The sequence below is a fragment of the Salmo salar genome, chromosome ssa05 (assembly GCF_905237065.1).
Source record: "Salmo salar chromosome ssa05, Ssal_v3.1, whole genome shotgun sequence".
NCBI lineage: Eukaryota > Metazoa > Chordata > Actinopteri > Salmoniformes > Salmonidae > Salmo > Salmo salar.
In genome coordinates this window covers 47,718,880-47,740,917 of record NC_059446.1, presented here as the reverse complement: position 1 = coordinate 47,740,917, position 22,038 = coordinate 47,718,880, and the positions used below count along the sequence as shown (strand labels likewise).

Sequence of the window (22,038 nt, the reverse complement as noted above, 5' to 3'; positions counted from 1 at the left end):
ACCATTTTTTGTAGTCTACTTCGAGAACAAACTCTTGCATCTTTCACAGCAAGAAAAAGCGAGCTACCGAGGGAGAGAGAGAGACATGGAAGTGGCACAGCCAGGCATAGTTATGCATGTCGGCCACCAGGCAGACAGTCAGAAGTGTGCAGGTAATCAAAATATGTAGGCTATAGGAATGAAACCCTGGCTGGCTGTTGATGTCCTAGATCAGGGCTCTCCAACCCATGAACAGGGTTGGAGAGCCCTGTCCTAGGAAATAGATCGCAAAGCAGGATCCCCCGCTAAACTTTTTAGAAATAGCAAGTTCACTTTCTCATCCATAAACACGGTCAAGTGCAAATATGGTTCAGCAGCTGAAATCAGCAGGATGGGGAGGATTGCTATTAGGAACGACATCTACCATGGATGGATTGCTAAAATAATGATTATGATCACAATTCATTCATTTAAATATTATGGGGAGACCTATACAGTGAGGGAAAAAAGTCTTTGATCCTCTGCTGATTTTGTACGTTTGCCCACTGACAAAGAAATGATCAGTCTATAATTTTAATGGTAGGTTTATTTGAACAGTGAGAGACAGAATAACAACAACAAAAAATCCAGAAAAACACATGTCAAAAATGTTATAAATTGATTAGCATTTTAATCAGGGAAATAAGTATTTGACCCCCTCTCAATCAGAAAGATTTCTGGCTCCCAGGTGTCTTTAATACAGGTAACGAGCTGAGATTAGGAGCACACTCTTAAAGGGAGTGCTCCTAATCTCAGTTTGTTACCTGTATAAAAGACACCTGTCCACAGAAGCAATCAATCAATCAAATTCCAAACTCTCCACCGTGGCCAAGACCAAAGAGCTCTCCAAGGATGTTAGGGACAAGATTGCAGACCTACACAAGGCTGGAATGGGCTACAAGACCATCGCCAAGCAGCTTGGTGAGAAGGTGACAACAGTTGGTGTGATTATTCGCAAATGGAAGAAACACAAAAGAACTGTCAATCTCCCTCGGCCTGGGGCTCCATGCAAGATCTCACCTCGTGGAGTTGCAATGATCATGAGAACGGTGAGGAATCAGCCCAGAACTACACAGGAGGATCTTGTCAATGGTCTCAAGGCAGCTGGTACCATAGTCACCAAGAAAACAATTGGTTACACACTACGCTGTGAAGGACTGAAATCCTGCAGCGCCCGCAAGGTCCCCCTGCTCAAGAAAGCACATATACATGCCCGTCTGAAGTTTGCCAATGAACATCTGAATGATTCAGAGGACAACTGGGTGAAAGTGTTGTGGTCAGATGAGACCAAAATGGAGCTCTTTGGCATCAACTCAACTCGCCTTGTTTGGAGGAGGAGGAATGCTGCCTATGACCCCAAGAATACCATCCTCACTGTCAAACATGGAGGTGGAAACATTATGCTTTGGGGGTGTTTTTCTGCTACGGGGACAGGACAACTTCACCGCATCGAAGGGACGATGGACGAGGCCATGTACCGTCAAATCTTGGGTGAGAACCTCCTTCCCTCAGCCAGGGCATTGAAAATGGGTCATGGATGGGTATTCCAGCATGACAATGACCCAAAACACACGGCCAAGTCAACAAAGGAGTGGCTCAAGAAGAAGCACATTAAGGTCCTGGAGTGGCCTAGCCAGTCTCCAGACCTTAATCCCATAGAAAATCTGTGGAGGGAGCTCAAGGTTCGAGTTGCCAAACGTCAGCCTCGAAACCTTAATGACTTGGAGAAGATCTGCAAAGAGGAGTGGGACAAAATCCCTCCTGAGATGTGTGGCCAACTACAAGAAACGTCTGACCTCTGTGATTGCCCAGAAGGGTTTTGCCACCAAGTACTAAGTTATGTTTTGCAGAGGGGTCAAATACTTATTTCCCTCATTAAAATTCAAATCAATTTATAACATTTTTGACATGCGTTTTTCTGGATTTTTTTGTTGTTATTCTGTCTCTCACTGTTCAAATAAAACTACCATTAAAATTATAGAATGATCATTTCTTTGTCAGTGGGCAAACGTACAAAATCAGCAGGGGATCAAATACTTTTTTCCCCTCACTGTACATTTGGAAACCAAGCACGAGGTATCAGTGTAGCCTATTATCGTCTGGACATGATGTTTAAATATCTTCATGCCTACAAAAAAAAAAAAAAATTAATTAAATAAAATAAAAAAATGTAGGCTTCCGTCATAATAGTCGATTCATTTCGAAAAATTAAGAATTACATGGGTCAGTTTTGAAAAACTTATCCTGTGTGAATTCCTCTGGAATAATGCACATGCTAGGATAATAATTACAAAACCAACATATCTAGTAATACCTGTCCGAATAGGGCTAGAACATGGCAAAGAATAGCCTTATCAGCATAGAGCGCACCGCATCATCCCATGGGATCGGTCAAGGCGGCACACAGCAGAAATATCACTGAAATATTTGAGTTCCTACACATCACCTTCTATATTCAAACGGACAGCATCATGCTCATGTCAGTCCTCTAGAATGCAAATGTAGTCTTCCTAGTAGGACTCTGCAATAATTAGGTGTATGTGTGTGCGAATCTCTTTCAGCGTGTTTTGGGAGATGAGCAAGAGTCGACTCCTACGACTCCAACCACAGGAGTCGAAGTCGACTCCAAAAATCCTTGAGTCATGCACCACTTTCTAAAACTATCCGCTGCCATTGTTGCAACCCCTATTACCAGTCTGTTCAACCTCCCTTTCGTATCGTCCGAGATCCCTAAAGATTGGAAAGCTGCCGCGGTCATCCACCTCTTCAAAGGGGGTGACAACATAGACCCAAACTGTTACAGACCTATTTCCATCCTGCCCTGCCTATCCAAAGTCTTCGAAAGCCAAGTTAATAAACAGATCACTGACCATTTAGAATCCCACCGTACCTTCTCCGCTGTGCAATCCGGTTTCCGAGCCGGTCACGGGTGCACCTCAGCCACGCTCAATGTACTAAATGATATCATAACCGCCATCGATAAAAGACAGTACTGTGCAGCCGTCTTCATCGACCTGGCCAAGGCTTTCGACTCTGTCAATCACCGTATTCTTATCGGCAGACTCAATAGCCTTGGTTTTTCTAATGACTGCCTCGCCTGGTTCACCAACTACTTTGCAGACAGAGTTCAGTGTGTCAAATCTGAGGGCATGTTGTCCCGACCTCTGGTAGTCTCTATGGGGGTACCACAGGGTTCAATTCTCGGGCCGACTCTTTTCTCTGTATATATCAATGATGTTGCTCTTGCTGCGGACGATTCCCTGATCCACCTCTACGCAGACGACACCATTCTGTATACTTCTGGCCCTTCCTTGGACACTGTGCTAACTAACCTCCAAACAAGCGTCAATGCCATACAACACTCCTTGCATTTGGTTTTACTAGTGTTTAAGAGCAGTTAGAGGTCACCTCCAACTGCTCTTAAACACTAGTAAAACCAAATGCATGCTTTTCAACCGTTCGCTGCCCGCACCCGCCCGCCCGACTAGCATCACCACCCTGGACAGTTCCGACCTAGAATATGTGGACCACTACAATTACCTAGGTGTCTGGCTAGACTGTAAACTCTCCTTCCAGACTCATATTAAACTTCTCCAATCCAAAATCAAATCTAGAATCGGCTTTCTATTTCGCAACAAAGCCTCCTTCACTCACGCTGCCAAACTTACCCTAGTACAACTGACTATCCTACCGATCCTCGACTTCGGCGATGTCATCTACAAAATAGCTTCCAATACTCTACTCAGCAAACTGGATGCAGTCTATCACAGTGCCATCCGTTTTGTTACCAAATCACCTTATACCACCCACCACTGCGACCTGTATGCTCTAGTCGGCTGGCCCTCACTACATATTCGTCGCCAGACCCACTGGCTCCAGGTCATCTATAAGACTATGCTTGGTAAAGCTCTGCCTTGTCTCAGTTCACCGGTCACGATAACAACACTCACCCGTAGCACACGTCCCAGCAGGTATATCTCACTGATCATCCCCAAAGCCAACACCTTATTTGGCCACCTTTCATTCCAGTTCTCTGCTGCCAGTGACTGGAACGAATTGCAAAAATCGCTGAAGTTGGAGACTTATTTCCCTCACCAACTTTAAACATCAGCTATCGCTGCAGCTGTACATAGCCCATCTGTACATTGTCCACCCTATCTACCTACCTCATCCCCTTACTGTTTTTATTTGATTTACTTTTCTGGTCTTTTTGCACACCAGTATCTCTACATGCACATCTTCATATGCTCATTTATCACTCCAGTGTTAATCTGCTAAATTGTAATTATTTGCGCCTATGGCCTATTTATTGCCTACCTCCTCATGCCTTTTAAACACACTGTATATAGACTTTCTGTTTTCTACTGTATCATAGACTTGTTTATTGTGTTATTGGCTTGTTTGTTTACTCCATGTGTAACTGTTTTGTTGTCTGTGTCACACTGCTTTGCTTTATCTTGCCAGGTCGCAGTTGAAAATGAAAACTTGTTCTCAACTTGCCTACCTGGTTAAATAAAGGTGAAATAAACAAAAAAAAATAAACCACTATGTTCAACTCTCCCTTGCTGGTCCAGCCAGCCTTCCAGAAGCTTGGCCTTCACAAAGCCCGTTTGCCCGCTTTGTGGTGTCCACACGGTCCTAAATCCAGCCAAACAGTCTACCCATCCATTATGCGTGGGAATACTTGGGAACAGATTACCAAAATGAAAATCACCTGGAGCTGACTTCCTTGTGTTTTTACAGTCTTTCATATTCCCCCCCAAATAAAAAAGGTTTCATAGGGGGGCCAAATAAAACAACCGCTATATTCCATTAGTGGAAAACTGTGATCATGCCCCAGAAAACATGCTAGCCTCTCACCATTACCAATAACAAGGGAGGTTATTATTTTTTTGGGGGGGTATGATCTTTATTGTATGCCTCTAACTTTATCACTCATCGTTATTCATGATTATCCGTAATCATGGTAGCATCCACATTAATGTAGATGTGTTCAGAACCAACTATATAGAATTATAATTTTAGTATGACAAAGTAAGCTGTCTAAATTAGATGGTGATTTATGGAAAGCTCTACTCCTGCATATTATTTTAGCTGGAATTATCATTCTTGACAAATGTTATAATAAATCAATGTATAAGTAACAATTTTAATGAGAAATCATTATTAATATCCTAAAATAGTGTCAATAATTAGACAACAAACAGCATTGTGTAAGCTTAATCACCCCCCCCCCGTCCACCCACATGCACTTATGTTGTCCATCTGTTATTCATTGTAAAAACTTCTCTATCACATATCTTTCTATCAACACCTATCTGTTTGTATTTGTCTCCATCTCTTTCGCACACGTCTTTGTCTGTCATAAGGAAACAAAAAATGTTCAACGCTTCCTTCTATTTTTCCCTCTCTCCACCATTTCCCCTCTTTCCCTTTCAATTCCATCTCTATCACACTGTCTTTTACTGTGCTCTTGGCAGATCACTATCTGTTGGCTAGACTGCAGCAGCTGCCACAGGAAAGGCAGCTTTGTGAGTTGCGATCAGAGGCAACAGTGAGAGCAGATACTGCAGTGGGAAGACTGACACACACAACTCGCAGCAATTAGCCTTGTTCAATCCCCACACCCAAATATTGCCTTTACTCAAGAGACTTACAGTGACTTCTTTCCTACATATGTATGTACAGTACAGCAGCTAAACTTCAGTTGCACTCGTGTCATTGAGAGGAAGGTATACAGACAAATGAGAATCTCAAAACAAATCTGGAGGGATGCCTTCTGCTTGTCTGCTGCACCGCACAAATACCAACCCCATTCAACACATTCAGGTCTACATTTTCTACCAGCTGTGAATGGGTAAGGCTCTGCTGTCGGTATAAATGAAGTCCCTGGAGGCTAGCTCACCTGTTTCTCTGTTATTCTGGGAGACTGAAGTGTAAAACATTCTCCACTGTTACTGCCTTTTTTCCCTTCATAAATGTGGCATTTATATTTTGAGACTCTGCATTTGGTGGCAGCCCTGTGCTGCCTGGTACGGCTACCGTATCTGAATACAATGACTCACATCTACTGTATTGTTACATCTCTATCTGTCAGTAACGTTGAATATCTGCATGATGAATTTTGCAGAAAAATCTATCTGCTCATAGAACAAATCCACTAGTATTAGCTGATCAGAGAGGTATGCAGTACTGCTGTGTCCTCTTTCTCTTACCCGCCCTCGAAGATTTGGACGCAGAGAGGTTCGCTCTGTTTGGAGGTGGAGGGCCCTTGCTCTTCTCTCTTCCCCTTCTCCTCCTCCTCAGGCTGCTGTGGTGGCTCCTTCACTTCGACAGGGGTGCTGGGTGGGATAGCATGTACCTACACTCAAAGACAGACACAGGCAAATTCACCAACGCACCCTGACATCTTGGTTGGCAATGACAGTACATTGGAACAACAATTAATGTCAAACATTTAATGTATTGGTTGTAGTATATAATCTAACAGCATAGTGTCTGGTAATTTCCAGCTGTGGAATTGTGGGGTATGCATTATACTATATAATTCATAACTAAAACTAAATCAGTGGTTTTGGTAGTTTTGGTCTAATTGGCCCATGCTGTGTTTTCCTAGATATTGAATATTGCTGTTATATTTACCTCTGAAATGTAGGTCTTTCTGCTGCTGGCAGAGACCACCTTGCCTGTCGCAGGGGTTAGAGCTGTGGCCATGGTGTAGGTCTCCAAGCTGTGCTTCTGCTTGGAGCTCAGCAGGGACAGGGCCAGCTTGGTGGACAGGCCTGGCAGGTTGGGGTTGTGCACGCTGACGCTCCAGGAGGTGTAAACGGAGGTTTGTGACTCCCTCTGGGCAGACGGGTTGGGCTTCACGTAGTTCAAGTAGCACCAGCTGACTGAGGTGGTTGTGTGGAGGCTGGTATACGAGGGGGCTTTGGCTCGCTCTGGACTCTGGGGTACAAAGGAAGCACTCACTCCCTGGCCCTCATTCTCCTCCCTCCCCTTTTCTTTCTTAGGTTCAGCCTTCCCTTGCATCTCCCTCTCTTCCCTGTGCCCCTCTGGGTCCCGTACCTTCTCTTCCTCCTCGACTTTCACAGTAACTACTCCTATCTGTGCCCTTTCCGGCTCTTTCTCTTCATCCTCCCCTGCTTCCAGTTTTCTCCCAGTACCCTTATTTTCCTCTTCCTCTCCCACCTTCTCTTCCTCCACCTCTTCCTCCTTCACTCGTTTCTGCTGACGCTGGGCCTCTGTGCTAAGCTCCAGACTGGCTGCAGGGGAGAGCATGCGTTTGCTCCCTCCAGCCCCCAGTGGCCCGTAGCCCTCCCTGGACACAGAGCCCAGCTCCAGGGGCAGAGACAGGGGCAGGTAGCTCTTGAAGTCCGGGGTGGGGATCTTTAGATAGGCCCTCTGCAGCTTGTCCTGCTCCAGCTGGCCCATGATAACCATGGCCATGCAGCAGATGGGCTCCTGGGAGCGGGCTGACGCCAAGATCTGAGATAGGGTGGTGTACAGGGCACTGGCATAGGTGGTCATGTGGGTCTGGAGGCGCACTGGCACCACCAGTGACACGACTGGCATCAGCTGCGCCAGGCACGTTGCGATGACAGGCGGGGGATGGAGGCAAGGTAGGGGGACTAAGGACTGAGGAGATGGGGACGGGAGAACCACAGTGGGGGGTATGGGGGGCTGTGTGGAGACTTGGATGGTGAGCCCAGGGGAAACGGGGAAGTACACATTCTCGTCAGGCCCGGTGGGGTACTGCAGGGAGAGCAGAGCTGAGAAAGGATGGAGGGGCAGGCCTAAGCATTCTGCCATGTGAAGCTGCCCTGGGTGGACTTGTATGGTTGGAGGAGAAGGGTGTGTGTGTAAGAAGGCTCTGTGGATGATGTGGGTGGAGAGGACATCTGAGATGGCAGTGGTGACCGGGTGGAGCTGGGCTATCTGGCCAAGAGGGAACCGATCATGCCCAGTTGGTTGCATGGGGAATGGGGGTATCCGGGGCTGGTGGAACAGCTGTACGGTCTTCCCTATGGCCTCCGGGCTGAGCCTCGAGGTGCTGGCTTCAGCTGGGTGGAGGGCAGGGTGGCTGGTGTAGGACGGGCCTGGCTTGGGGCTCCCTGGTCGGCCCGAGTGGCTGGCCATGGCCCCTTCCTCGTGGTCTGGCTCACCCAGGGTGGCGTGCTTCACAAGTAGGCACTTCCTCCTTTCCCTCCAGGCTGATGCAGACTGGGCAGCAGCCTCGGCTAGACGGAGACGCTTCTTCTTTGGTGGCAGCTTCTCGGCGGGGAGCTGAGCCATACTCTGGCTGCGCTGAGGCCACTGGAACTCCTCTACCACTCTCTCTGGCTCCTTGGACAAGCATGTCGTCGCCGTGGGCGACACTGGCACCATATCAGCGTCAGGTTCCACCGTCACTAGGATCTCTGGCACTTGGATGTTGTGCTGGCGGACCAGGCGGGACATGGAGGGCGATGATTTTGGCAGCGGCTGTTTTTGCAGTGTTGACTGGCTCTCTCTGAGCTCTATAGACTCCTGGCTCTCCATGGATATACTTTCCTGCTTCTCGAAGGAGCTGGTGTGCTGGATGACAGAGATACCCTTCCTGTCTTGCTGCTGCTGCTCAGTCTGTGAGAGAGCACCTGAGAAGGCCTCACTCTGCTCCACCAGGCTTGGCACTGCAGTGGTGGTTGCGGGGCTGCAGGTCACAACAGCTGTAGGCTCGGGGCTGGGAGGATCCTCCTCCAGACTCTCCTCTTTCCTCCTCTTCCTCACTGCCATGGCCAGTGCCCGGAATTTATAGTGCATCATCTGGGGACGGTCATCCCGGCACGCCCCATCCACCTCACCTCTCTCCAGCTCCTTTATTGGCTGGCCTGTGCAAAGACCCCTGTGGGCCTCGTAACTCTCCCTTTGTTTACAGCGGACTCCGCAGGCCTTGCACTCATAGAGCCTTGGACCTTTGCGTTGCTGCTGTTGCTGCTTCCTGGTTAGGCCGCTTTCTGTTGCTGCGTAGGAGGGGCCAGCCTCCTCCAGGCTGAGTTCAGCCCCGAGGGGCACCTCGATGGCGGGCTGGCGCCTCAGCAAACGGTGCTGCCCGCCCACCCTCATCTCGGCCACCACAGCCTGCTGCTCATCAAAGGAGTGGCTCAGACGACAGAAGCCCCAGGGAGAGGTGGTGGAGTGGTTTCCCTGGCCTGCTGAGGTGGGCATGGAGTGGCTTCTCAGCAGAGGCACTGAAGAGGAAGACTCCTGGACCCCCGATGGGTCCACGTCTTGGACATGGGGAAAGAATGATTGGCCTGCCATACTGGGGCCTGGGATTTCTCCCTTAGGCTCAAACATATAGGGGTATTTGGGGCAGGAGAACTTGGGTAACTCCAGACTACTCTTCCTGGAGAGCAAGGAGCGCCTGGGCTTGACGCTGTCAATCTCGCTGGTGTCCACCACCGCCTCGTTGATGGTGATGAGTTTGGTGATGTGCTCGATGACCTGCGTCTTGGGCACGCTGAAGGGCATGCTACTCTTCTCCTCCATCCCTGGTGAAGAAGAGTGGGTGTGCTGCTGATGGGGACCGCGCTGCTGCCCTCCAAGCCGTCCATACTTGCCCAGAATGATCTCGGCATAGGTTTTGGCGGTGGGAGGGCTCACCTGGGAGTCAGCTCGGCTCATCTCAGTGCTCCTCGAAAGGGAGAAGTAGCCTGACTCTTGGCTGCCTTTACTACTGGGGCCCAGTGAGGAGGAGGTGGAGGAAGAGGGAGGGGCTTCTGGGGAGGCCATGGGGCCACGCTTCCTCTCACTCAGCCTCATGGCCAGTCTCTGCTTCACGGCCTGGGAGTTGTCAGACCTCTGGCCCTCCTCTTGCCCTAACAGCACCAAACTGCTGCTACTCTTCTGCTTGCCCAACTTCTCCTTCCTGTACTGACCCGACTCCTCCTCAGAGTCTGTACTCTCCCCCTCTGTAGGCTCCTCGGGATCCTCTCCCGGGGCGCTCATCGCAGGTCCGCTCAGGCTCAGCTCGTCCCGGCTGGACGCCAGGCCTGCCTTGATTCGGTGGGCGTGGGACTTGCGGTGCTTGTACAGGTTACTCTTGGTCTTGAAGGAGAAGCCACAGGGGACGCAGGGGTAAGGCCTCTCCCCTGTGTGAGAGCGGATGTGTTTCTGGAGAACGCTGGGTTTGGCACATGGACGGCCGCAGTAAGTGCACACATACTTCCCCGGTTTCTGGGGCTTCCTCTCACCTCTTTTAGATGGGCTGCCCTCTGGGGCTTCCTGATTGGGCTGGGACTGGACCCCATGAGTGTTATGGCCTTGGGTAGAGGAGGATTGTAGGGATGAGATGGAGGGGATGCTGCCTCCTGAAGGACCTGGGGTGTCTGTTGAGTGCTGCCATGCTGCTGCTTGGGTCTTGTGCTGATGCTGAAGCCTGAGGAGCAGGTCGCTACGCTTGGGCTTGCGGTGGTGGAGGCGTCCCAGGCCACCGTGGACGGGGCGGGGGTTGGATGGCGGCTGCTGTGGATGGGACCCTGTGGGGGACTCAGCGGCCCCAGCAGACAGAGGCTGCTGTTGCCTTCCGGATCGCTCACCATCAGCAGGATGGCTGGGCTCCGCCTCCATAGAGTGGGGAGGAGGCCTTACAGACACACAGGGAATGCCTCTGGGAGCAGTGTGCCACACAGCCTCATGAGGCTAGCCGCAGTGCCGCAGAGATGCCTGGGACGAGGGAACATCTAATGGAGTACCTTTTTTATGAGCAGGCCAAAAGTCATTCAAGAGGATCAAATAAGACATAATTAAAAAGTGCCCCAGAGCAGCATAGAGGATGTAGGTAAACATAGATCCTCTCTTATCACGGAGTAAGCCTGTTCCCATCCGGCCTGAGCCATTGTGACAGGTCTTCACTGTGGACTGGGAGCTAGACGAGGTTTTGGCTTGGCATACTGCTGGACCGTTCTGACACTGTGGCACTGCTGAGTAGAAACCTCTGGGTCTTCTCTTGTTCCTCTTAGGCCGTCACTGGTCAATCCTAGCACCTCACTGGATCTGCAGAAACACAGAAATAAATCAGAAGTGAGTCACAGAGCTTAGGCAGACCCGACAAAATACACCTAGGCATTTGTTTCATTGGTTATGACTCGTGACACTATCAATGACTAGGTGGCCAGTCCCTACAGACACCAAAAACAGACTGTTTGTCATGGGGTTAAGGCCTAGTCAATGCCCTGTGACCAAACACTGACTCTCACGTTGATATTGCTGCCACATATCATACCCTGACAAATAAGGCCACATTTCCTTGGCCTGATGAGTGGGGGAAGTGTTCTAATGATCACATTAGCGAGGTAATTGCGGTAACACTCTTATTGCTCTGATCTGTTCTTGGCCTACCTGTGTGCTGAAGGGTCTCTGCCACATACAGAAAAAGTCTATTTCATTGTGCTTCTACCCTGTAATGTTGGTTCTGTATGTGGAAATGTGCTTGAATGGTCTCAATGCACTAATGTGCAATATCCAACATAAAACCTAGTTCCAAAAAGAGATCAGACACAGTAAGAGGGAAAAGTCTACCACACCACTGTTTATCTATCTCTGACTCCAAACCATCTGGCTAGAGCAGTCTGCACGAGACACCACTGCTCTGACAAGGCCAAGCAAGGTCAACATCCAGGGAAGCAGCGCCAACAGAGAGGGTAAAAGTGTGACACAATGTCATGGCACTAAGTCTAAACAAACATTTGAAATTCAGCCTGAGCTTATTTGATCTTGTTCTAAAGCTAGGGAAAGGGGGGGCTATCTTCTTGTAATGAGTAAAGATGAGTTGACAGCAATGGGTGAAGTAGTTGAAGATAGAAAAAAGACTGCAGGCAGATGAGGAAGTGCTCCCCTCTTTTATCAAGACATATCTGTTGTTATATTTCCCACATTAGGAGAAACCCAGGTCTCAACTCCACACACAGAAATCTTGTACTGCAGCCAATCAAAACACATTCTGGGAGCAAATGTCACTGAGCTGCCGTAGCCAACTGCTGACAGTCCGGGCTGAGGCCCATCCACTGACATCCATCATCATCAGAGCAGAGCCATCAACACACACTTCTCAGGATAGCTTACTCTCTCTGCTTATGTGCAGAGTGGTCTTTGGCATTTTAAACTGTGTTCTCCTCCCTGCTGCAACAGCTCTGTATAAAGATATTAATCTCCATATCTCTGGTGTTCATAATAGGCCACACTATTAGGTAATCAGGTGCATAAGTATAACCATCAATAATAGCCTGAGAAAATCAAAATATATAATACTCAACTTTTCAATAAGTTTTATTTTAAATCAATTGGGAGTAAATCATAATTTAGTCTGAATAATGAATCATATTTCAGAAGACCACTTTTCAGGGAGGGAATAGATGTAGTGGTTATAAGCTAGTGCATTTAACAGTATGTAAGACAGTCCAGTCCCACCTTCCCTGGGTAAGGCAAAAGCAGTGGCAGAGGCTGACAAGTTGACAGGGTGAGTGAGTGTGCGAGAGAGAGAGATAACTCTGAGAGGCTGTGTGGAGTCATTCAGTGTTCCAGCGGCTGGCTAAACAGGCCTAGAAGAAGACTAGTCTGAAAGACTCCAGCTGGGGCAGCGGTGACTTTTTTTTTTAATGAGCCCGGGTTTCTCTCTTTCTCCATATGCTCCTGAAAAACACAGCACAGTTCATTACAGTGGAAAATAAAACAGAAACACTCTTCCTTTTTGGAAGTGAATTGACAGATTATCAGCTCCATTTCCACGTTCCCCCACATATGATGATCATCCATTTAGTCTGTTTCGCCAAACAGAAGTTAACTTTGTTTACAGCAGAGTACCATCAACAGTAGCAATTATTAATAATAACAGACTGAAGTGGCGGCATTAAAATGAACTCAAACGCCTCACAGTAAGAGAGGTAGACGAGAAAATGTTCTGAGCTGTCCAGCTACATTGTGGTGTTAGCCTTGGGAATTAGCTAGAATAGTTAGAAAAGGGATTCTCTTCACACACAATTCCCAAGAAAGAAAAGTGAGTGGGAGAATACTACAGGAGTGTGAGACTGAGAAATAAAAAAGGCATGAGTGGGAGAGACAGGAAAAGACAGGTAAAGAGTGGGAAGATGAATGGGGAGAAAAAAGACACCACTATGAAGCCAGAGTGCGTAGGAGGGCGATACATACTGTATATAGAAATATCGAGAGAGAGAAAGAAAAAAGAAAGGAAAGTGTCTTCCCCCTTCCTACTTGTGTTGTTTGAACTGAGCACACATTACCCATCACAGTGTAAGGCTTAATAATCTCTGGCATAGTATTGATGCAACCTTTAAACAGAATGATTAGGCGGTTTTAGGGTGGGGGAGAGCACCGTCTGAATTATGCATGGCAGTGTAGTCTAGACTCCAGCTCAGAGCAGGGAAACACACATTAGGGCTTTGCCAGGACGACAAGGGGAAAGCCTGCCAGAGTGAGCAAGCACATCATAATCTCTCACGCAAGCACACACACACACACACACACACACACATCTAAACAAGCATGCATACAGTACGTACGTGCCCACACACATACAGACATATGCACACTCAGGCTATGCCTGTCTGAGGGTCGCTTTGCCATCCCCCGGAACCCCTGGGTTTCCGCGGCTGGGGCAGTCGCAGGCCACCACCGGTTCTCAGGGTAAAGCTCAGGGTTAGGTTTGGGCCGCTGAGCTCTGACCGCCGACCTGAACCGGATTGAAAAGGTGAGCCCGGGTGCCCAGCCACATTCCATTCACTTTGACTACGACCTCAGATCAGACCCCCTGAATTTAAGCATACTACTAAGCGGAGGAAAAGGGCTGGGGGCAAAAGGTGGCTACCGGTTTCGGCCGTGCACTTCACAGCACCCCTGCTCCATACTCGCCGCTTCCCGGGCCCGAGGACTTAGTACCCGCTGCATCATGTCCCCCTGCAGGGGGGGGGCACAGGGGCAGGGGGTCGGACTGTCCCCCGGCACGGCTGTCAACCGGGTCGGACTGTCCTCAGTGCGCACCCGACCACGTTGCGTCACTAGGGCGGGGATCGGCTCACGTAAACTGGTGCCAGGGGTCAGCGGTGATGTCGGCAACCCACCCGACCAGTCTTGAAACATGGACCAAGGAGTCTAACCCGCAAGTCAGAAGGTTCTCTCTGAACACACCACGTGGCACAATGAAAGTGAGGGTTGGTGCGTGCCGGCTGAGGTGGGACCCCGGCCCTGTGGGAATCCCATCTCGCCCGCTCTGTCAGGGAGGTGAAGCGTGAGATAGGACCCGAAAGATAGTGAACTATGCCTGGGCAGGGCAAAGCCAGAGGAAACTCTGGTGGAGGTCCGTAGCAGTCCTGACGTGCAAATCGGTCTTCCGACCTGGGTATGGGGCGAAAGACTAATCGATCCATCTAGTAGCTGGTTCCCTCCGAAGTTTCCCTCATGATAGCTGGCACTCGAAGTCTCGCAGTTTTATCTGGTAAAGCGATTGATTAGATGTCTTGGGGCTGAAACGAACTTAACCTATTTTCAAACTTTAAATGGGTAAGAGCCGGGCGTGGAATGCGAGCCGCTTAGTGGGCCACTTTTGTAAGCAGAACTGGCCTTGCGGGATGAACCTAATGCCGGGTTAAGGCGCCCGATGCCGACGCTCATCAGACCCCAGAAAAGGTGTTGGTCGATATTGACAGCAGGACTGTGGCCATGGAAGTCGGAATCCGCTAAGGAGTGTGTAACAACTCACCTGCCAAAACAACTAGCCCTGAAAATGGATGGCACTGGAGCGTCGGGCCCATACCTGGCCCTCGCCGGCCACGGGAGCCTCGAGGGCTACGCCGCAACGAGTTTTGAGCAGTCAAATTCGTGAGGGTAAACGCAGTGAGCACGGAAGCCTAGGGCACGGGCCCGGGTGAAGCCTCCGCGGGTGTAGATCTTGTTGGTAGTAGCAAATATTCAAATGAGAACTTTGAAGACCGAAGTGGAGAAGGGTTCCATGTGAACAGCAGTTTAACATGGATCAGTTGGTTCTAAGAGATGGGCGAACGCCGTTCGGGAGGGGCGATGGCCTCCATCGTACCCATATCCACATCAGGTCTCCAAGGTGAACAGTCTCTGGCATGTTAGAATAATATAGGTAAGGGAACACCCCACTCAAATGGACAAAAATTAATGGGATCTTATTGGCACCATACGAAACATATACACAATGTACAATACCACTCAAATGGACGTCGTTTCATTCAAAACTGATTGCAAATGCCATATGGCAAATGCCAAGTGGCACACAGCAAAAATCCAATAGATGGCGAGTGCGCTCCACCGTAAATTTTCTTATTGCAAATGTAACACAAGTCAAGACCCAGGAGTAAAATTTTGAAAAAAATAAAATAATTATCACCCCCTTAAAAAAGTGATTTCTGGACCATTTTTCTGTCAATTACACATGTATAAGAACTGTATGAACATACTTTTGTCATCATTTTTTTTTTTTACTTGTCCATAAGGCATATAATTTGCCCATTTGCATTATGCTTTCATAGGAAGTCAAAAGTCGAAGTCAAAAGTCAGTGAACCATTGCCAAATGCAATACGAAATGTCCAAATGCACTATGAAAGCATTGAATGTGCCAAATCAGGATGTTTGTCCATTTGCAATATGATATCATAGGAAGTCAAACGTCGAAGTCAAAAGTAATTTTTCCCCCTTTTTTGCCAAATGCCATAAGAAATGTCCAAATGCAATATGAAAGTGCCAAATCAGGATGTTATGTCCATTTGCCATGTACAATCATAGGAAGTCGGTTTCCAAACCCAAAAGTCAGTGAACCATGTGCTGAGCACATGTGGGAGTGCTCCCTACCCAACCGTAGACCCCTTGCACCCCCCTAAAGGCATTAAAAACCATTTTAATGTGCTCCTGGTAACGCATTCCAATCATCAGGCGCATGGCTGTCCATTTGCAATATGTTTCAATGGGCATTTACCATCACGAATTTGACATGCTCAAAAATACTGCAGAAATGCAAAACTGACTGGCCCGATGAACTCAGGATGGCCTGGCAGTGATTCTGGTTCCTCTCCATTGCTCATTGGTGTTGATTTCAGAATGTCAATTTGGTGATGGTCTATCACTGTTTAAACATATTGCAAATGGACAAAAGTCAGCCAGCAAGTCACCGTCCATCAGTCAATTAGATATCATTCTGACACCAAACTGATACAAACTGAATCCACACCCACTTTTTCAAACTCGTTCAGAAGCCAACTATCACATATTTCAGAGCAGGCCAAAAATTCACAGAACCTTCTGTTTAAACCATAATAAAGCAGCGACCTTAATTGGTGGTGAAAATCCACTTTTTTCCAGGCGTTGTTACAGGGTCCTTGAATGAGCTATCGGACATAAACTTTAGGGTCCATCTCTATGATCCGAGGCGGTTTCAATGCACATAGTCTTGCGACTCTGGGACATTTTAAATGTCGTCATTCTCGTGATGTCAAAATAAATTGATGTTATTGCAAATGTACGAGGCTGTTTCTTGGTCTGAGAACCTTCTAGAGCCACATAACTCACCATACACTATCGACTTGAGCTCTAGGTTTCTAAAGTTTCAGAGCTCTAGGTCTGACGGTTCTTTGATAGTTCGAACAAAGGTAACTATTGCAGGCTCTGTGTGTCTCTAAGCCCCACACTGTCACTCCATCCTTGCTGTGTGTGTGTGAGCTTTCTTGGAAATCTGATGGGAGAAATGACTGATTTACAGTTCATGAGGGTTGCCTAATCACACGTATGAAGTTTTGGAAAGATCTGACCTTTTTAACACTTCGAAACAGCCCCTATGACACAATTTTAAGGCACTTCCGGTTGACACAGGAAGCTGAAAGTGAACACATATCCTGATTGGGGTAGGCTCTTACAGAATCCTGAGTTTAGAGTCTTTATGTTAAGAATTGACTGATCTACATAGGGTTGAATGCAGTGATTTTCACAAACTGCAGGTTCGGTATATCAAAACACCTTTGGGGTGAATTTAATCACTTCCAGTTTCCCCAGGAAGCTTAGAATCAACGCAGGTAGACCTCATAGTGGCCTGATGGATAGTCATCAAAGACAGGTTCATAAGGCATTCATAACCCGCATAGGCTTCAGGTTGAATTTATGGGAGCAGGCAATGTAATCCTATGGGGAGAGAAGTCATTGCAAACTGTTTGATGTAAACACCTTTTCACTGTTAAGGGTTAACCTGTTGGGGCTAGGGGGCAGTATTTGCACGGCCGGATAAAAAACGTACCCGATTTAATCTGGTTACTACTCCTGCCCAGTAACTAGAATATGCATATAATTATTGGCTTTGGATAGAAAACACCCTAAAGTTTCTAAAACTGTTTGAATGGTGTCTGTGAGTATAACAGAACTCATTTGGCAGGCCAAAACCTGAGAAGATTCCTTACAGGAAGTGGCCTGTCTGACCATTTCTTGCCCTCCTTGATCATCTCTAACAAATACAGGGGATCTCTGGCATGACGTGACACTTCCTACGGCTCCCATGGGCGCTCAGAAGGCGGGAAAAAGCTGAACGATGTAATTCCATCCCCAGGCTGAAACACATTAGCGCGTTTGGCAAGTCAGAGGGCCATTAGACTGAGGCTCGTGCATGAGGGGATAGCATGCTTTTACTTTCACTCTCTTTGTAATAAAAACCATTTCCCGGTCAGAATATTATCGCTTTTTTACGAGAAAAATGGCATAAAAATTGATTTTAAACAGCGGTTGACATGCTTCGAAGTACGGTAATGGAATATTTAGAATTTTTTTGTCACGAATTGCGCCATGCTCGTCACCCTTATTTACCCTTTCGGATAGTGTCTTGAACGCACAAACAAAACGCCGCTGTTTGGATATAACTACGGATTATTTTGAACCAAACCAACATTTGTTATTGAAGTAGAAGTCCTGGGAGTGCATTCTGACGAAGACAGCAAAGGTAATAACATTTTTCTTATAGTAAATCGGAGTTTGGTGAGTGCTAAACTTGCTGGGTGTCTAAATAGCTAGCCCTGTGATGCCGGGCTATCTACTGAGAATATTGAAAAATGTGCTTTCACCGAAAAGCTATTTTAAAATCGGACATATCGAGTGCATAGAGGAGGTCTGTATCTATAACTCTTAAAATAATTGTTATGCTTTTTGTGAACGTTTATCGTGAGTAATTTAGTAAAATGTTAGCGAATTCCCCGGAAGTTTGCGGGGGGTATGCTAGTTCTGAACGTCACATGCTAATGTAAAAAGCTGGTTTTTGATATAAATATGAACTTGATTGAACAAAACATGCATGTATTGTATAACATAATGTCCTAGGGTTGTCATCTGATGAAGATCATCAAAGGTTAGTGCTGCATTTAGCTGTCTTCTGGGTTTTTGTGACATATGCTAGCTTGAAAAATGGGTGTCTGATTATTTCTGGCTTGGTACTCTGCTGACATAATCTAATGTTTTGCTTTCGTTGTAAAGCCTTTTTGAAATCGGACAGTGTGGTTAGATTAACGAGAGTCTTGTCTTTAAATAGCTGTAAAATAGTCATATGTTTGAGAAATTGAAGTAATAGGATTTTTAAGGTTTTGAAAATCGCGCCACAGGCTTCAAGTGGCTGTTACGTAGGTGGGACGAATTCGTCCCACCTAGCCCAGAGAGGTTAATCTGACTTGCCTAGTTAAATAAAGGTGTAAAATAAATAAAGGTGTAAATAAAAAAATAAAAATAATAAATAAATTTAAAAAAATAACATTATTTTTTTTTTTTTAATCGGTGGACAAAAATACCGATTACCGATTGTTATGAAAACTTGAAATCGGCCCTAATTAAATCGGCCATTCTGATTAATCGGTCGACCTCTAATGGCGAGTATTGAGGACTTTGCTTTTCAGCGATGCTCTTTAACAATGTTTTCGAATAGTAATTTTGTAAATTGTAGCGCTGATTCACCGGAAGCATTTGAGGGAAAATATTTTCTGAACGTCACGCGCCGATGTAAAATGCTGTTTTTATATATAAATATGAACTTTATCGAACAAAAAATGCATGTATTGTGTAATATGATGTCCTAGGAGTGTCATCTGATGAAGATTGTCAAAGGTTAGTGCTGCATTTAGCTGTGTTTTGGGTATTTGTGATGCATCTAGTTGCTTTGAAAATGGCAGTGTGATTTTTTTTGGCAGGGTACTCTCCTGACATAATCTAATGTTTTGCTTTTGCTGTAAAGCCTTTTTGAAATCGGACAACGTGGTTCGATTCAGGAGAGGTGTATCTATAAAATGGTGTAAAATAGTCATATGTTTGAGAAATTGAAGTTATAGCATTTATGAGGTTTTGTATTTCGCGCAATGCGATTCCACTGGTTGTTGACTAGGGTGGGACGCTTGCCCAGACAGGTTAAACACTCCCATTTGGCTGCACTCAACCATGAAAGAACTAGAACTCCTAGAATCCAGGTAGCTGCTACACTCACATCTAGTACATAACACACTCAAGCAAACTGGAGTAAAGAAGACAAAATCAGGAACGGCAACCCATTCAGAGAAAGCACACACAGATAGAAACACTACCTACGGTACAGCAGCAGATCACACAACAGACAGTTATGAGGACTTTCAATCCAAATCTAACAGACTAATCCCATTACAGTGGCCATTTAGCCTCAGGGTGTATGAGAGAGAAAGTTGTGAGAGCGGAGAGTGGAGAGTGAGAGAAAGAGAGCTAGTGAACGAGGACAGAGAGATTGAGGAAGGAGAGAAAGAGAGAAAATGAGCGAGGGAGGATTGAGAGCAGTATACCTGGGATAGTAGCCTGGTTTCACCCCTCAGAGGAGCTTCAGAGTCACAGAGACATGCGGGGAGAGAGCGAACGGATGAGTGCTTGAGAGGGTGTGTTTCTTAGAGAGGGAGGGGGTGAGGCGAAAAATGAGTGATGGAGAGAAAGCGTTAACAAGTGTTAGCCCTGTAATGGAAAGTAGAGGAATGAAAAAAAAGAGTTAATAGAGAGCTAGGAGGGACCTACAAAGTTGCCACCTTAGAATAACCATCATCATTACAAACATCATCATCGTTGTAACATCGAAGCATATTAACTAGGGATGCACCGATATGACATTTTTGTCCGATACCGATATACAATATTTTCCTTGCCAAAAAACCCGATACCGATATTTAAAATGTTAGCAGCCTTTTAAAGCATTCTAGTAGTTAAATAGTTCAAACACAAAAAAAAGTTATTATATTTGCATTCACGTATGTCCCTGTTACCAGTAAAACATAATCAAAACCTATTTATTTCCCTTACTTTCTGTGCTGTTTCGTTGTTCATTTGTTTAGTCGTATCGTTCAACCAGGATTTCATCATACATGTCAAGCAGTGAAGTTTCAACTCTGCCTGTCCGTGGCCTCTCTTTCTCAGTACGCACTGTCACGGTGTCCGTTTCCAACTTGTCTAGCTATGTCTAACATTTCACGTAAACCCGGTTTCTTGTCTGCATCGAAGTAGCGGTCCTTGTACCTAGTATTGAGCTTCGAGGCGACACAGTAAAGAGGCTCAGAGAGAAAGCCCACCGAATCGCTTGTTCACAGCCTCTAGTAGAGTACTTTTGTTTTAACCCTACGGTCTGTGTCGGCAGTTTTGTTGAGTAGGCGTTTCAATGCCATGTCAGATGGTATCACGTCTGCTGCAGACGTTGAGCTCAGAGCAAGAGTCAGTTGTTCGAATGGAGCTAGGTGTTCATGTTTCCAAGTTTCAAACATGTTCTCAAATGCCATTGACATGGCAGCAGCGGTATAAGAACCAGCACATTCTTGAGCATGCAATATGGCTTTCCTCCGTATGAAATCCTTGTCGACCTACTGTGCGGTCAGACTCAGCATGCTCATGGGGCTGACATCGCTGGTCCAAATGTCAGTCAGGAAGCTAATAGCAGTGACGCCCATAGCAAGTAGCTCACGGATGTGCGTTTCAACAATACTGTGTAACTCCGGTAGGGCAACATCTGAAAAATAGCGCCTACTTGGTAGTGTGTACCGGGGCTTGAGGTGCTCGACCAGTCGGCGAAAGCCAACATCATCCACAGAGAACGGTTGATTTTTAAGGGCAATGAATTCCATTATCTTGGCGTTAATGGATTCTGCCTTTGAGTTGTCTCGCTGAAATGTTCTTATTCTTTCAAATGACTGCTCGACTTGAACTTGTTTAGTTGTTGGAAGTGCGCTTAGTTTTTTTCTGCTTTTGTTCTAAGTAGTCGCTGAACGTTTGGGGGTGATGCACTTTCAAATGAGTAATTAGGTTTGTGGTATTGAACGATTTCACCTTCTCCCCTCCTCGGGAAACAATAACAGCACAAACGTTGCATATGGCCTTTTTGCTATCTTCCTTTGAAACTTCAAAATAGATCCACGCAGCAGACATTGTGTGCTAGGTTAGGAATTGCTGTGTTGCACATGTAGCGCTGTATTTTTCGTGGTGTCATTACGTCGTCTACCTACGTTATATAGGTATGCATGTCAGCTTTGACATCGGTTTTGCACATCGGCGTTAAACTAGACATCGGGCCAATGCCGGTGTTGGCATTTTTAGCTAATATCGTCCGATTCTGATATGCTTAACGATATATCGTGCATCCCTAATATTAACGTTTGTGGTCAGACTTTACGAGCAAAATAAATATAGTGCCAGGACTATGAATGAAAACACACTCATTCAAACCAGGTCTGAATCCTCTTGCTTTGAGACATTTCATCACAATTACTCTCCTGTGCACCTTTAATAAAGTGGCACAGTGGCTCAGTTGGCTGTAGATTCCATTATAAACAGGTCTTTCCACCAGAGAGCAGGCAGGACACCGAAGGGAGACAGATCCTGTGGAAAAACCTAGCAACCCGTCCATTATTGACTAAGTAAGCGGAAGTAGTGATGATGGCGTGATGAATTCCCAGAAGATTTCACTCAAGAAACACTAGAACGTACAA

The 22,038-nt window shown here is 46.6% G+C and overlaps 1 protein-coding gene across 3 annotated transcripts in view; it reads right to left on the bottom strand.

Annotated features, from left to right (window-relative positions):
* The window catches only part of LOC106605009 (transcription factor HIVEP3), a 92,947-nt gene that overhangs the window by 14,562 nt on the left and 56,347 nt on the right, over positions 1-22,038 (bottom strand). For all 3 annotated transcript variants that reach the window (XM_045718289.1, XM_014200201.2, XM_014200202.2), the window contains 2 exons: positions 6,661-11,055; positions 6,234-6,379 (listed from right to left, as the gene is read on the bottom strand). In XM_045718289.1, the coding sequence (XP_045574245.1) occupies positions 6,234-6,379; positions 6,661-10,629 (4,115 nt within the window). In that variant the 5' untranslated portion in view covers positions 10,630-11,055. The remainder of the gene's footprint in view (positions 1-6,233; positions 6,380-6,660; positions 11,056-22,038) is intronic.